Raw genomic sequence first — 12,162 nt, forward strand, 5'->3', positions numbered from 1 at the left:
TTAGGATGGATGACTTTAAACTAGAGGGGGGGGGGGTGAATTGTTTAAAGAGGGTTTTCGCAAACTTTTAAAACAAGAATGAAATTATCTCAAGAAACAATTGATAAGAAATTCAGTTTGCCAAAACAGCAGTACCAGAAAAACAATCGGTTGTTTAACAGAAATAATCGGTTGTTTATACCAGCAAACAACAAACAAAATTGAATTTAAAGAGTTAGAGATAGAGAGATTGCACACAGATGTTTATATTGGTTCACTCCAAATCCAGAGCTACATCCAGTCTTCTCAGAAACCCTGAGGAAATCCACTAAGCAATCACACCTTGATCACTTACACCACAACCAAGAAAGTGACCTTGAACACCTCAAGACACACACTCTTCTTGGCCAACACACCAACACTAGGATTGCTGATCTTGATCCCCTCAAGAACACACAGCCAATCTCAGCAAACACATAAACGAAAACTTGTTTCACAGAGTACAAGGATTACACTTGTTACAAAAGATAATATGAAATCAATACAAGCATAATCCTATTCCACAAACTTTGATCAATCACAAACTTTCAGCAATCTCAGCTCTTTGAAAAACTCAAAAACTCTTAGCAAAAAACTTGTCAAAGATTAATTCTTAAATCTGTTTTTCTGAATATATTCAAATATGTAGTTTGTTATCAAATCTTAACAAACTCTTAAATTGCATTAAAAGATTGGTCAAAGCATTTAATGACTGGAGCGTAAGCAGTTAAATCATTTAAAGCTCAGTCAAAGATAAAACAGTTTTTCTGTTATGGTCCCAAAACAAACAATCGGTTGTTTCCTCGTATCAATCGGTTGTTTTGGTTCTAACAGTTCAACCATTTGAAAAACAGTTTTCAATCTTTTCTTAAAACATCTAAGTATAAACAATCGGTTGTTTCGACAAAACAATTGGTTGTTTTAACTTAGTTTGAAAATATTTTACTTTCACAAAGATTGAGAATGCCTATGCTTTAGATTCGATCAAGGGGTGGATTACAACACTCAAACTACCCCAGAACTATACTAAACCAGCACAGCAACAACAAGCACAACCAAGGCTTCAACATCCTTCAAAGGGTTTGGATTCTTCAAAGCTTGAACACCACTTGGTTCAACAGAGCTTTGTTGCGCACACTCTGTCTTCGTCCTCCCAAGATTCTCCTCTTTTCCTTTTTTTTATGTTTTGTATATTCACCCTGCTTTGCATTTTCTTGTTCTTTCTAACGATTGTTTGGTTCTTTACAGTTCGTATTTTCGCACACAAATGGCTGACGAGAACAGTGACGGTTGTGAAAGCCCTAACCCTAGTCAGAACAAGAATCTTTTTCAAGGGGAGAATTTTGTTCATAGTTTCTTATACCCGCATCCCAATGAAAATCCTGCTACACCCCTTGTGTCACCCGTTATGATTCCACAAGTTACCACTCTTGGACTCGCTCGGTTCTCATGGCTTTGAGCGTAAACAATAAAGTCGAGTTTGTCAATGGTGTTGCTCCCCGACCTTCAGAAACCGATTCTTCTTTCTCATCCTGGACGAGATGCAACAACATGGTGGTGTCTTGGCTTGTACATTCGATCTCTGTTCATATACGTTAGAGCATCATATGGATGGATAAGGCACTAGACATATGGAATGACCTCAAGGTCTGCTTCTCACAAGGCGATTTATCATGTATCTCTGATCTTCAAATGGAAGCTTCTGCACTCAATCAAGGTGACCTTTCTGTTACTAATTACTTTACTAAACTCAGGATTATTTGGAATGAATTAGATAATTTTAGGCGTGATCCTATATGTTCTTGTAATGTGCCTTATGTTATTATCCAAAGAAAAAGAGAGGATAGGCAATGCAATTTTTACGTGGCCTTAATGACCAATACAATAATATAAAAGCACATATTCTGCTCATGGAACTTGTCCCTGCTATTACCAAAAAAATTCTCTTGTTATCCAACAAGAGTGTCAGTTTAATAATATTGTTCTTGTAGCTAATGTAAAAAATGTTACCCCTATTACCTTTGTTAACCACACTAATACCATTACTTGTTCTTTTTGTGGAAAGTTGGGTCACAGTGAGAGTGTTTGTTTTAAGAAAAATGTCTTTCCTGACCAAGATAACAGAGGCTCAAAGTTTGGTATTAATAAAAATGTTTGTACTTACTACAACAAAATTGGTCATACTGTTGATATCTGCTACAAAAAACATGGATCTCAGTATGGTAAGTCTTCTTAATCCAACAACGTCTCCACTACCATTCAAGAAGAAAAGTATGGAAATCAAGATCAAAACAAGCAGAATAATGGAGGAGATTTCTGCATCACTCAACATCAATATCAAATTCTTTCGAAACTTCTGAAAAATGTTAACAATTCCAACAATCAAGTTCAAGTCAACCAAGTTGGTTCTCTCTCTGCTGATCATCAAGGTCAGAATTCGGTTGTCACAGGTAATATCCAAAAGCTAAAAAATTCCAATTTTAATGAATATACTTGGATTCTGGATTCTGGTCGACTGATCACGTTTTTTTTTCTTTGTCAAACTTCACATCATATAAACATATCAAATCCATTACCATTAGGCTTCCCAATGGAAATTTTGTTATTGCTTCCGATTTTTGCACAGTTTTCTTTAATAAAAAATTTATTCTTGAAAATGTTTTGTATGTACCATATTTCTCTTTCAATTTAATATCCATTTGTCAATTGACTGCATCACTTAAATGTGAACTTATTTTTTCTTCCACTGAGTGTTTGATACAGAATTCCAGAACCAAAGACAAGATTGGTACAGTTGATCTTGTAGCCGGACTATACATTTTCAATAAAACTAATGGCAGAATTATGAGTTGCACTGCAAAACAAAGCAACATTTGGCACCTCAGAATGGGTCACCCCTTAGATGAAAGGTTAAAAATTCTACAAACCTACTATTCTAATATTCATATTGACAAAAAATATGTTTGTGATACATGTCACCAAGCCAAACAAAAGAAACTTTCTTTCTTTCTTAGTAATACTAAAATTGTTCAACCTTTTGAATTACTGCATATTGATATCTGGGGACCCTGTTGTGTTGTTTCCATGCTTGGTTATAAGTTCTTTCTTACCATAGTTGATGATTTTACTAGATACACTTGGGTTTTTCCCATGCACAACAAATCTGAAGTCAGGGCTGGTGTTGTTAATTTTATTGCTTATTCTGAAAATCATTTTTCTACTAAGGTTAAAATCATTTGTACTGATAATGGTGTTGAATTCTCTATGCATGACTTTTTTGCATCAAAAGGTATTATACATCAAACCACGTGTATAGAAACACCTGAACAAAATGGTATTGTTGAAAGAAAACATCAACACCTCTTAAACACCACACGTGTCTTGCTTTTTCAATCTAATCTTCCTATTGTTTTTTGGTGTTTTGTTGTACAACATGCTACATTCCTTATGAATTGTATTCCTACTTCGTTGCTTGATAATGCTACGCCTTATGAGAGATTGCATAAAAAGCTTTGTGATATTTCTTCCTTTTGTGTTTTTGGATGTCTATGTTATTCTTCAACTATTATTGCTCACAGAAAAAAAACTGGACAGTCATGCTGCTCCAGGCGTTTTCCTTGGTTTCAAACCAAACACAAAAGGTTTTTTTTTGTTTCTAAACCTTACAAACCATAAGATAGATTTGTCAAGAAATGTTATTTTTCATGAAAACTTTTTTCCTTACCATTCAAATCATATTCAAAATAATGACTCAAATAGTCTTTCTTTACCCTTTCCTCAACACTATGCCCAGACTCATGATGATATTCATATGCAAACTGAAAATATTATTGATAATACTGCTGATGATGTTTTTAAGACTGACACTAATGTTGAGCAAAGTGAGCAAAGAGAGAAAAATGAGACTGCAGCAGCACCTCCTAGAAGATCTAATCGCAGCAGAAGACACCCCATTTATCTTCAAGATTTTGATGTTCCAAACTTCAACAACAATGTTGTAAGTACCAAACACTCAATCCATTCCTTTTAAACTATAATTCTCTATCAAAGTTTTTCAAAAATACAATACTGTTAATTTCTTCTGTTGAGGAACCTCGCAACTATGAGGAAGTTGTCCAACATCCACCTTGGATCCGTGCTATGAAGGAGGAACTAAAAGCGCTTCAAGATAATGGTACATGGTCCCTGACTACTCTTCCAGCTGGTAAATCAACAATTGGGTGTAGATGAGTTTATAAGATCAAGCATCATGCAGATGGTTCTATTGAGCGTTATAAAGCCCAATTGGTAGCAAAAGGATACAACCAAATTGAAGGATTGGACTTCTTAGACACCTTTGCTCTTGTAGCAAAGTTGACTACCCTACGCCTACTTCTCGCTCTAGCTGCAACCCAAAATTGGACACTCAAATAGCTTGGTGTGAACAATGCTTTCCTACATGGGAACTTAGATGAAGAAGTTTACATGCAATTGCCTTAGGGCTTTCACACTTATTCTCCCAATCTCTTATGCCGCCTAAAGAAATCTCTTTATGGTCTTCAACAAGTAGGTAGACAATGGTATGCCAAACTCTCAAATTTCTTACTTTCACTCAATTATAAAATTCCCACTGCTGACCACTCTTTATTTTTGAAACATGATGAGAAACACACCACGACACTCTTGGTCTATGTGGATGACATTATTCTCATTGGGAATAATCCTATGGAGATATATGCTATCACTAGTCTGTTACACAATTTCTTTCACATTAAAAGCCTTGGTGATTTGACTTATTTTCTGGATATGACAAGTAATTACTAATGTATACATTTGAAAATAATTATTATAAGAAGTGTAATTGACTAACTATAACTTATCTATAAAATTGAACTTCTAGATATATGGTAGAAAAGAAACTTGTTTTCCCCCTAACACTAAGGTGTTGGTGATGTAAGTTTGGGTTTCAGCTTTTGTATGGGTGTAAGAGTTGTGGATAGAGGAATCCATATTCTTCATTTCTCCCTCATCCATACATAGTTGGAATACGTACCTAAAATAAGTGAAGGTAATGATTAGTGAATTATTTAGCGAATAAAATTTTAAATAAAAAATGTTTAAAGAACTTACTTTATCCATAATTACACAAGTGACATGTTGAGCTCTTGGTTTTCTATTGCAATCCCAAATACAACAAACACTTGTATCTATAAAGGGATTTCAATGTTTTTACCAAAGTTAGTTACATTTCACGGCACCTCGGTTGGGTTTGTACCAAATGACCTTAACAATTAATTTCCAACAATGTCGCCTGAGGATCGTTAGTAATTAAATGTGCTTTATTTTTAACAACCTCTATCAAATGTTTTTGTTATACATTACATAATAATTTAATGATAAAATAATTAACAAATAGAAAACTTTTTAATATACTAACAACATTGCTTTGTTATGGCCCTTAAAAGATACCAGGCTAGACAATAAAAGTGTTAAATGTTTGTGTAACAGTAGCAACCTCATTTGTAGGCATAGGAACAACAACATTACCCAACTGCTGTAAAGTGTTATAAAAATTGAAATACATTGTCATGTGTTTCTAAGGTAGTTTAATGCTTTTGAGCCCAACGAATGCATCTCCATGAAAAAATGACTATATATACATAAGCAAGTTAAGTATATCAACAATAAATAGTTAATTTATTCTTGTATTGTAAAAGTATATTTTCCTTACTTGATCCCAACATCTTTCTATTCCAACTTAAACAGTGATTATGTAGTAGCCGTACTCATAAGATCTAGTTTGTTTAATCTATCTATTCCAACTTAAACAGTGATTATGTAGTAGCTGTACTCATAAGATCTAGTTTGTTTAATCTTTCTATTCCAACTTAAACAGTGATTATGTAGTAGTCATACTCATAAGATCTAGTTTGTTTACACTACATTTTTTAAAATGAACATGGTTAAATCATAAACGTCGACATTGAAAAATGAACCAATAATGTGATTAAAATACATTCAAGTATACTTGTATGAACTTATGTGATCTTAAACTCAATTGATTGTTCAATATATTATATTTGGGGTAGGCATTAATAACATGAACACATTGAATATGGAAGAACTATGTAAACTTAATTTTATAGTGTAAAAAGTTAGTTTTTCTTACCAATCTACTATTTGTTTAAAGTATGGAGGGGCTTCTTGTGTAAAGAGCAAAACATGTACAATGGGATCCACCGATATGACAAATAATTGTCAACGATGCCTATATTTAAAAATAATTATTATAAAGAAGTGCAATTGGTTAATTATAACTTATCTATAAAATTGATATTCTAGATATATGGTAGAAAATAAATTTATGTTCCCCTAACACCAATGTGTGTGATGTAAGTTTTGATTTTAGATTTTTATTGCTCGTTCGACGTAAGAGTTGTGGATAAAGGTACCAATACTCTTCAGTTTTCCCTCATTCACACATAATTGAGATAAATACATAAAATAAAATTGATTTATTAATAAGCAAAATTGTAAAAAAAAATATTGTAAAGGACTTGGTTCATCCACATTTGCATTGATGACATGTTGACTTTTGATTGTCTATTGCAATCTCCAATACAACATACATGTATGTGTATATGTAAAGGGATGTTAATGTTCTTGCCAAAATTAGCGATGTCCTTTAGTACCTTTAATGGGTTTGTAACATTGACCCTAATGACCCCCAATAATGTCATTAGATTATTGTTAGTAGTTTAATGTCACTTCTTTTTTGCTTATGTTGTACATATATAATAATTTAACGATAGAATATTGAACAAATAGAAATTTTTTTTAATGTTCTAACGTCATTACTCTAATATGGATATAATAAGATATCTAGGCTACAATGTTTATGCTACAATGTCAACCTCAACCTCATTTGGTGTTCATAATACACTCTTATCTTATAAATGTTTATACTATTTTATATTACCTACTACAAAAATTCCTAATTAGAACAACATTACTTATGAAACAAAAATCGCAATTGTTCAACTTTATGCTAATTGAAATTAAAATATCACTAAAAAATAATTTTTAAAAAAAAATAATAATTAATTATTATAATAATTAAATTAGATACTATTTTATAAAAAAAAATTATTGTTATTTAAAGTAGTTTATACTATTAATTCATTTCCAAATTTGTATTTAACATTATCAAATTTTAACTGCTAAATATTTTAAATTTTAAATTAGTTTTTATATAACTATAGAGATTAATGTAAAATATAAAATAGTTAGTAGTTAAAACTTAGTAATTAATATCTTATATTATTTACAAATTATTTAGATATTATTAATTTTTTTTAATTTATAAAATAATATCTAAATTAGTTATTATAGTAATTAATTATTTTTTGTCTTTAAAAGTAATTTTTATTTAATAATTCTCTTTTAGTGTGTGATTAGAAAAATAATTGAAAATTTTACCTTTTCCAATCTTAATAAATTTTTACTAAGTGAATTGTTTTGATCTTGATAAATTGAGTTAGATGAATACTAAGTTACACTATTTCAAATCAAATTGTAACAGTGTACTTTATAAATGTTAGCCAGAACAGCGTAAGTCTATATAAAAAAAAACAGTTAAAAGATTTAAGAGCTGTATTAAATATTTTATTTTCTATTAACATGATTTATTAATTTAGAACTAAATAAAATAATTTATAAGAAAAGTCCATCATTATTGATAATTTATTACCTAATTTACCGTGTTATTTTCATTTGTAACGTTGTTTAACAGTTATAACAACATTAGGACGTTACAATATAAATAAATGCTTTTATTATTTAATAGTATTTTAAAATTACTTTATTATATTTTCATTTTAACAGATGTTGGTTATGTTGATCGATTTTGCTTCAAGTCCAAACGAATGCCATTATGCAAATATTTAATAACGAAATAGGAAGCGAAATTAGTGTGAAGTGAATGGTGACGGCGACAGTTAAATTTTAGCGAGTTTGATAAAAACAAAAATTGTTTTGGTAGAAATTTGAGTAAGTTAAATTTGACAAGGTTAAATCATTGTAACCGAAAATAAAATGATATTTAACACTAAGTTTAGTGTTTTACAAAATCATATCCGCAAATTCATGCTGATAGCAACCTCTCATGTCGCACCTACCAAATACTATGAATGAGTTGCCCCAAATATATATTTATATTCAATAAAGGTGGGGAAACACAAAAACTACCACTACAACGACACTATAATAAAAAAATTAGAAAACTAACTTTACCGAGACCACCAATATCAAAAAATGGGGAAAAAAAAGACCTTAAAAACTTAAAAGTAGAGTTTTATCCAAAAAAGGCTGTTTGTTCTGAATTCTCTTGGAGTGAGTTGATCAAGCAGAAGCAGGAACACGATACCCATTGGTTTTCACTGCTGCATTAGTAGCAACAGCACCACCTGCACGATTCATGCGCACACCATTATTATGATCGTTTCTCTGATACCCTTCACCTCCACGGTTTGGAAACGCTCTGTTGCCATTCCGATAACCATTTTCTCCCCTCCCACTGAACTCATTGCGACCACTGTAGTCATTGCGGCCACTGTAGTCATTGCGCCCATTGAACTCATTGCGCCCATTGTAGTCATTGCGCCCATTGAAGTCATTTCGACCATTGAAGTCATTGCGCCCATTGAAGTCATTGCGGCCATAGTTTCTGCCATTTCCGTAATTTCCACGTCCTCTCACACCATCACCCCTATAGCCTGGAGCCCTACCAGATGTGAACCGTCCTCTGGTATTACCTGAACGGAAAAGAATACAAATAGATGAATAATTGGAACGCAATTAAATCAAGATGTCAATCCAACCAAGGTTCAATCAAAAATCACTTGCCTCTATTAGTTGACCTCTTCTCCTCAACAACAATTTGGCGGCCATCAATCAAAACTGGAGAAGCCTGAAATTTTAATTAAAAGTAGCACATCATAATATAGGTTTAAAACATGTTGCCAGAAAACCAACATATGCATGTGTAGTTTTCTATGTTTAAATTACTCACATATGAACTATTAGGGTACATTCAAAAATAAAATGTGTAAATAAATTAAGCACATTAAATTACTCGCATATGAATACAGTCAGGAAAAAAAAATACCTCAAGAGCACATTAAAAGGTTAAAATGTGTAAATAAATTAAGCACATCAAATTACTCACATACTAAGCAAATAAAGATTGAATATGAATTATTATGGTACATCCAGAAAAAAAAAATACCTCAAGAGCACTTTGCACAGCACTTGCTGTTTCAAACTCCACAAAGCCATAGAAAAATCCCTGTTCAACACATTATTAATATATAAAACATATTAGCTCGAAGATCATGTTAATAAGAAAAAACAGAGAATTGACAAGAATTGTACCTTTTGGGTCCTAACTTGGATACCACCACTCTTAATGGGTCCAAATTTTTTAAACTCATTCTCGAGGAGAGCAGGTGTAGCACTTGAAGAAAGACCTTTCACATAAATAGAGTATCCCTCAGCTGTCCAAATCAAGTAAACAAGTTAATACATCTCACCAAGTTATACACAATGAACTTTGTACCATTAAATTCTGTAACTAGCAAGGGGTACCATACCTTCTGCTTCTTGAATGTTTCCATTTCCATTTGTGTTTACACTAGAACCATTGGCCTCTGAGATGATAGATGGTTGAGGTGCAGCAGTAGCCTGCTTATGTTCATGATTCTTATGTGCATGTTTCACAGAAACAGATGTCAGAGGGGGAGATGGCACAACACCCTCCTTCATGACCTTCACCTGAAAAAGACCAACTACTTAGAAAGGAAAATAACAACAGAAGAACCTATGACTCGTTATACTAATAGAGATAAAAGGAAAATAAAAGTATATTGTGGTCAATTTTTAGCATTTCATTGCATATTATGAATCAAAGATAATAAAAAAAATGGTACGTCGACTAGAAAATTAGTACAAGCTGAAAATGAACAAAAAGGCAGGAGGTATTTTTAGAATGGATACTAACAATATAGGCATAAGACTTCTTTGGAACATCTTCAATTTGAGATGTAATTACAGCCACCAGCTCAGAAGCAACAGGAATTTCATCAAGAACCTCAGGTACAGGTGCTTCCTCTTCTTCAATTGAAACTTGAGTATTTTCTGGATTGTAGACTTCCTCACTATGATCCTCAACTGTCACAGCTATTTGCTCAGAAACATGAGCCTCCACAGAAGGATCAGCAACTGGAAGGTTGGGAAAGATGTAATTTTAAAAGAACAGTCAAAAGAAGCTAAAAACATAAAATTAAATCACAACTTAGGCAACTACCAGTGTCAGAATGGACAGGAGATACAGTATCATGGGCAGGCACTTCAATCCCCTTTTCATCAACATATCTGAAAGCATCATTCAGAACAAAGTAGCCTTTCTCTTGGGGAGCAAGGAAGAAACATTGACTAAATTTACGTTTACTGTCATCCTTTCCTATCATAAACCCAGTGACCAATACAATGACTCCCCCACAAAAAGATTCTTGTGAATCAACAGATATGATCTCTGCACTGAGCTCACCATAACCCAGTGATAGTATCTTCTTGTTAATTTCCTGGTCAATAAAATTAAAAAAAAATGCATTAATTATGGAAATGTACTGCATCATTTTTTTGTGAATAAACACTCATAGCTTATGCATATAAACAAATTTAATATATGGATTTCAGAAAATCTACTAATGAACATGGATTAAAATCCGTTTTCAAAACGCACACAGTGAAGTGTGGAATGTTTAAAGAAAACAATAAATTTTGATAACAGATTGGAAGAGTGGACATAGAGCTTGATCTTGGAGTGTTAGAATTGCATGCAAGATACACCAAATGCCAAGAACAAAAAAGAATCTACAAAAGTAAAGCAAAAGCAGTTTCATACAAAGGGAAGGAAAGAAGGAAAAGAGAAAACTCACAAACATTGTGGTTGTAATACCCATTATACTATTCTGTTCAGGACGACCAAGCTTACTGTCATCTTGGTAAAACCTATGCACCAGTTCAGGGCTTTCATGCAACATATGATAGTATTGATCAACAAAGGCATTACCAACCTACATTGTAATTTTATTCAAAATCAGTCAGTTGTCAGTTGTGTAAAGATTAACTGGGAAAAACACAAACAAAAATTAGATATTCATACAATATCAGCATCAGGAGTTTTGGGGGTGGCTTGCTGTTGCTGTTCTGAAGTTGCCATAATAACTGTTTCCAAAAGCAGTCCAACTGAAAAATTAAAATCACCAACTTATCATCAGATGTGCAACATGGACAATTTAGGCCGAAACAAAAATATTGAAATCCCCGGAAATGCAATTAATGGTGAATATAAAAAATTCAAGAAAATGAGAAAAAAAAATTGTAAAGCCAAACCATTCTTTTCAATAGCAATCCAAAACTAACATAAAACCTTTATGATAAAATCGTTTGATGTCCAGAAAAATTTAAACAAATACAACAGAGAAAAACAATGTGCGACATAATAATTCAAAGAACGTTCACATCTCCCACAAACCCACCAAAAAGCATCGCAAATCATAACAAAGAGAAGAAATACCACTGGTTAACCTAAAATAACCAAACGTAAATGATACAGACACTCGTGGATCAAGACAACAAAATATCTCCAAAAGATTTTAAAAATTACATTATCAAACATAACAAATAAACAAAAATAAGGATTCTACATTCACAGTGGATCCAAAACAAGTACGGCAAGCCACTTCCAACAAATAGCTTCGACGTTCAATTCGAAAACGAAATTCGAAACCAACATACTGAAACCTAAATTCTCACTCTGAAGTTCAGCGCGAAAAGCATTTGAAACAGTAGAAAAAAAAAGAGAAAAAGCAGAAGAGCAGAAGAGGGTGTAGTTTTGACCTGGATCGGAAGAAGCGAGGCGCGAGAAGAAAGGTAGCGTGAGCGACGCTGCGTGTTCTTCTCAGCTCCCTCTGCGACAGGGGTTTGCTAGGGTTTGGGCTGGGCTGCGGATCTTACAGGAAGAGAGAGAAAGAGACCCTTCAACGTCCGATTTAGAGAGAGAATAAAGAGAATGCAGAAGAACACTTGGAATTGAAATGTTTT

General features: G+C 32.9%; 1 protein-coding gene across 1 annotated transcript; it reads right to left on the reverse strand.

The window, feature by feature from the left end:
* Positions 1 to 8,071: 8,071 nt before the first annotated feature.
* LOC137824305 (Nuclear transport factor 2 (NTF2) family protein with RNA binding (RRM-RBD-RNP motifs) domain-containing protein) lies at positions 8,072 to 12,162 on the reverse strand. The gene is made up of 10 exons (XM_068629879.2): positions 11,959 to 12,162; positions 11,222 to 11,304; positions 10,995 to 11,132; positions 10,361 to 10,637; positions 10,055 to 10,275; positions 9,648 to 9,828; positions 9,430 to 9,551; positions 9,284 to 9,343; positions 8,902 to 8,965; positions 8,072 to 8,810 (listed from the first exon to the last, which is right to left on the reverse strand). The coding sequence occupies exons 2-10, from the start codon at positions 11,276 to 11,278 to the stop codon at positions 8,398 to 8,400; spliced, it is 1,533 nt and encodes a 510-aa protein (XP_068485980.2). The 5' UTR covers positions 11,279 to 11,304; positions 11,959 to 12,162; the 3' UTR covers positions 8,072 to 8,397.

Source organism: Phaseolus vulgaris, chromosome 8 (genome assembly GCF_051622355.1).
Source record: "Phaseolus vulgaris cultivar YP4 chromosome 8, ASM5162235v1, whole genome shotgun sequence".
In the NCBI taxonomy this organism is placed as follows: domain Eukaryota; kingdom Viridiplantae; phylum Streptophyta; class Magnoliopsida; order Fabales; family Fabaceae; genus Phaseolus; species Phaseolus vulgaris.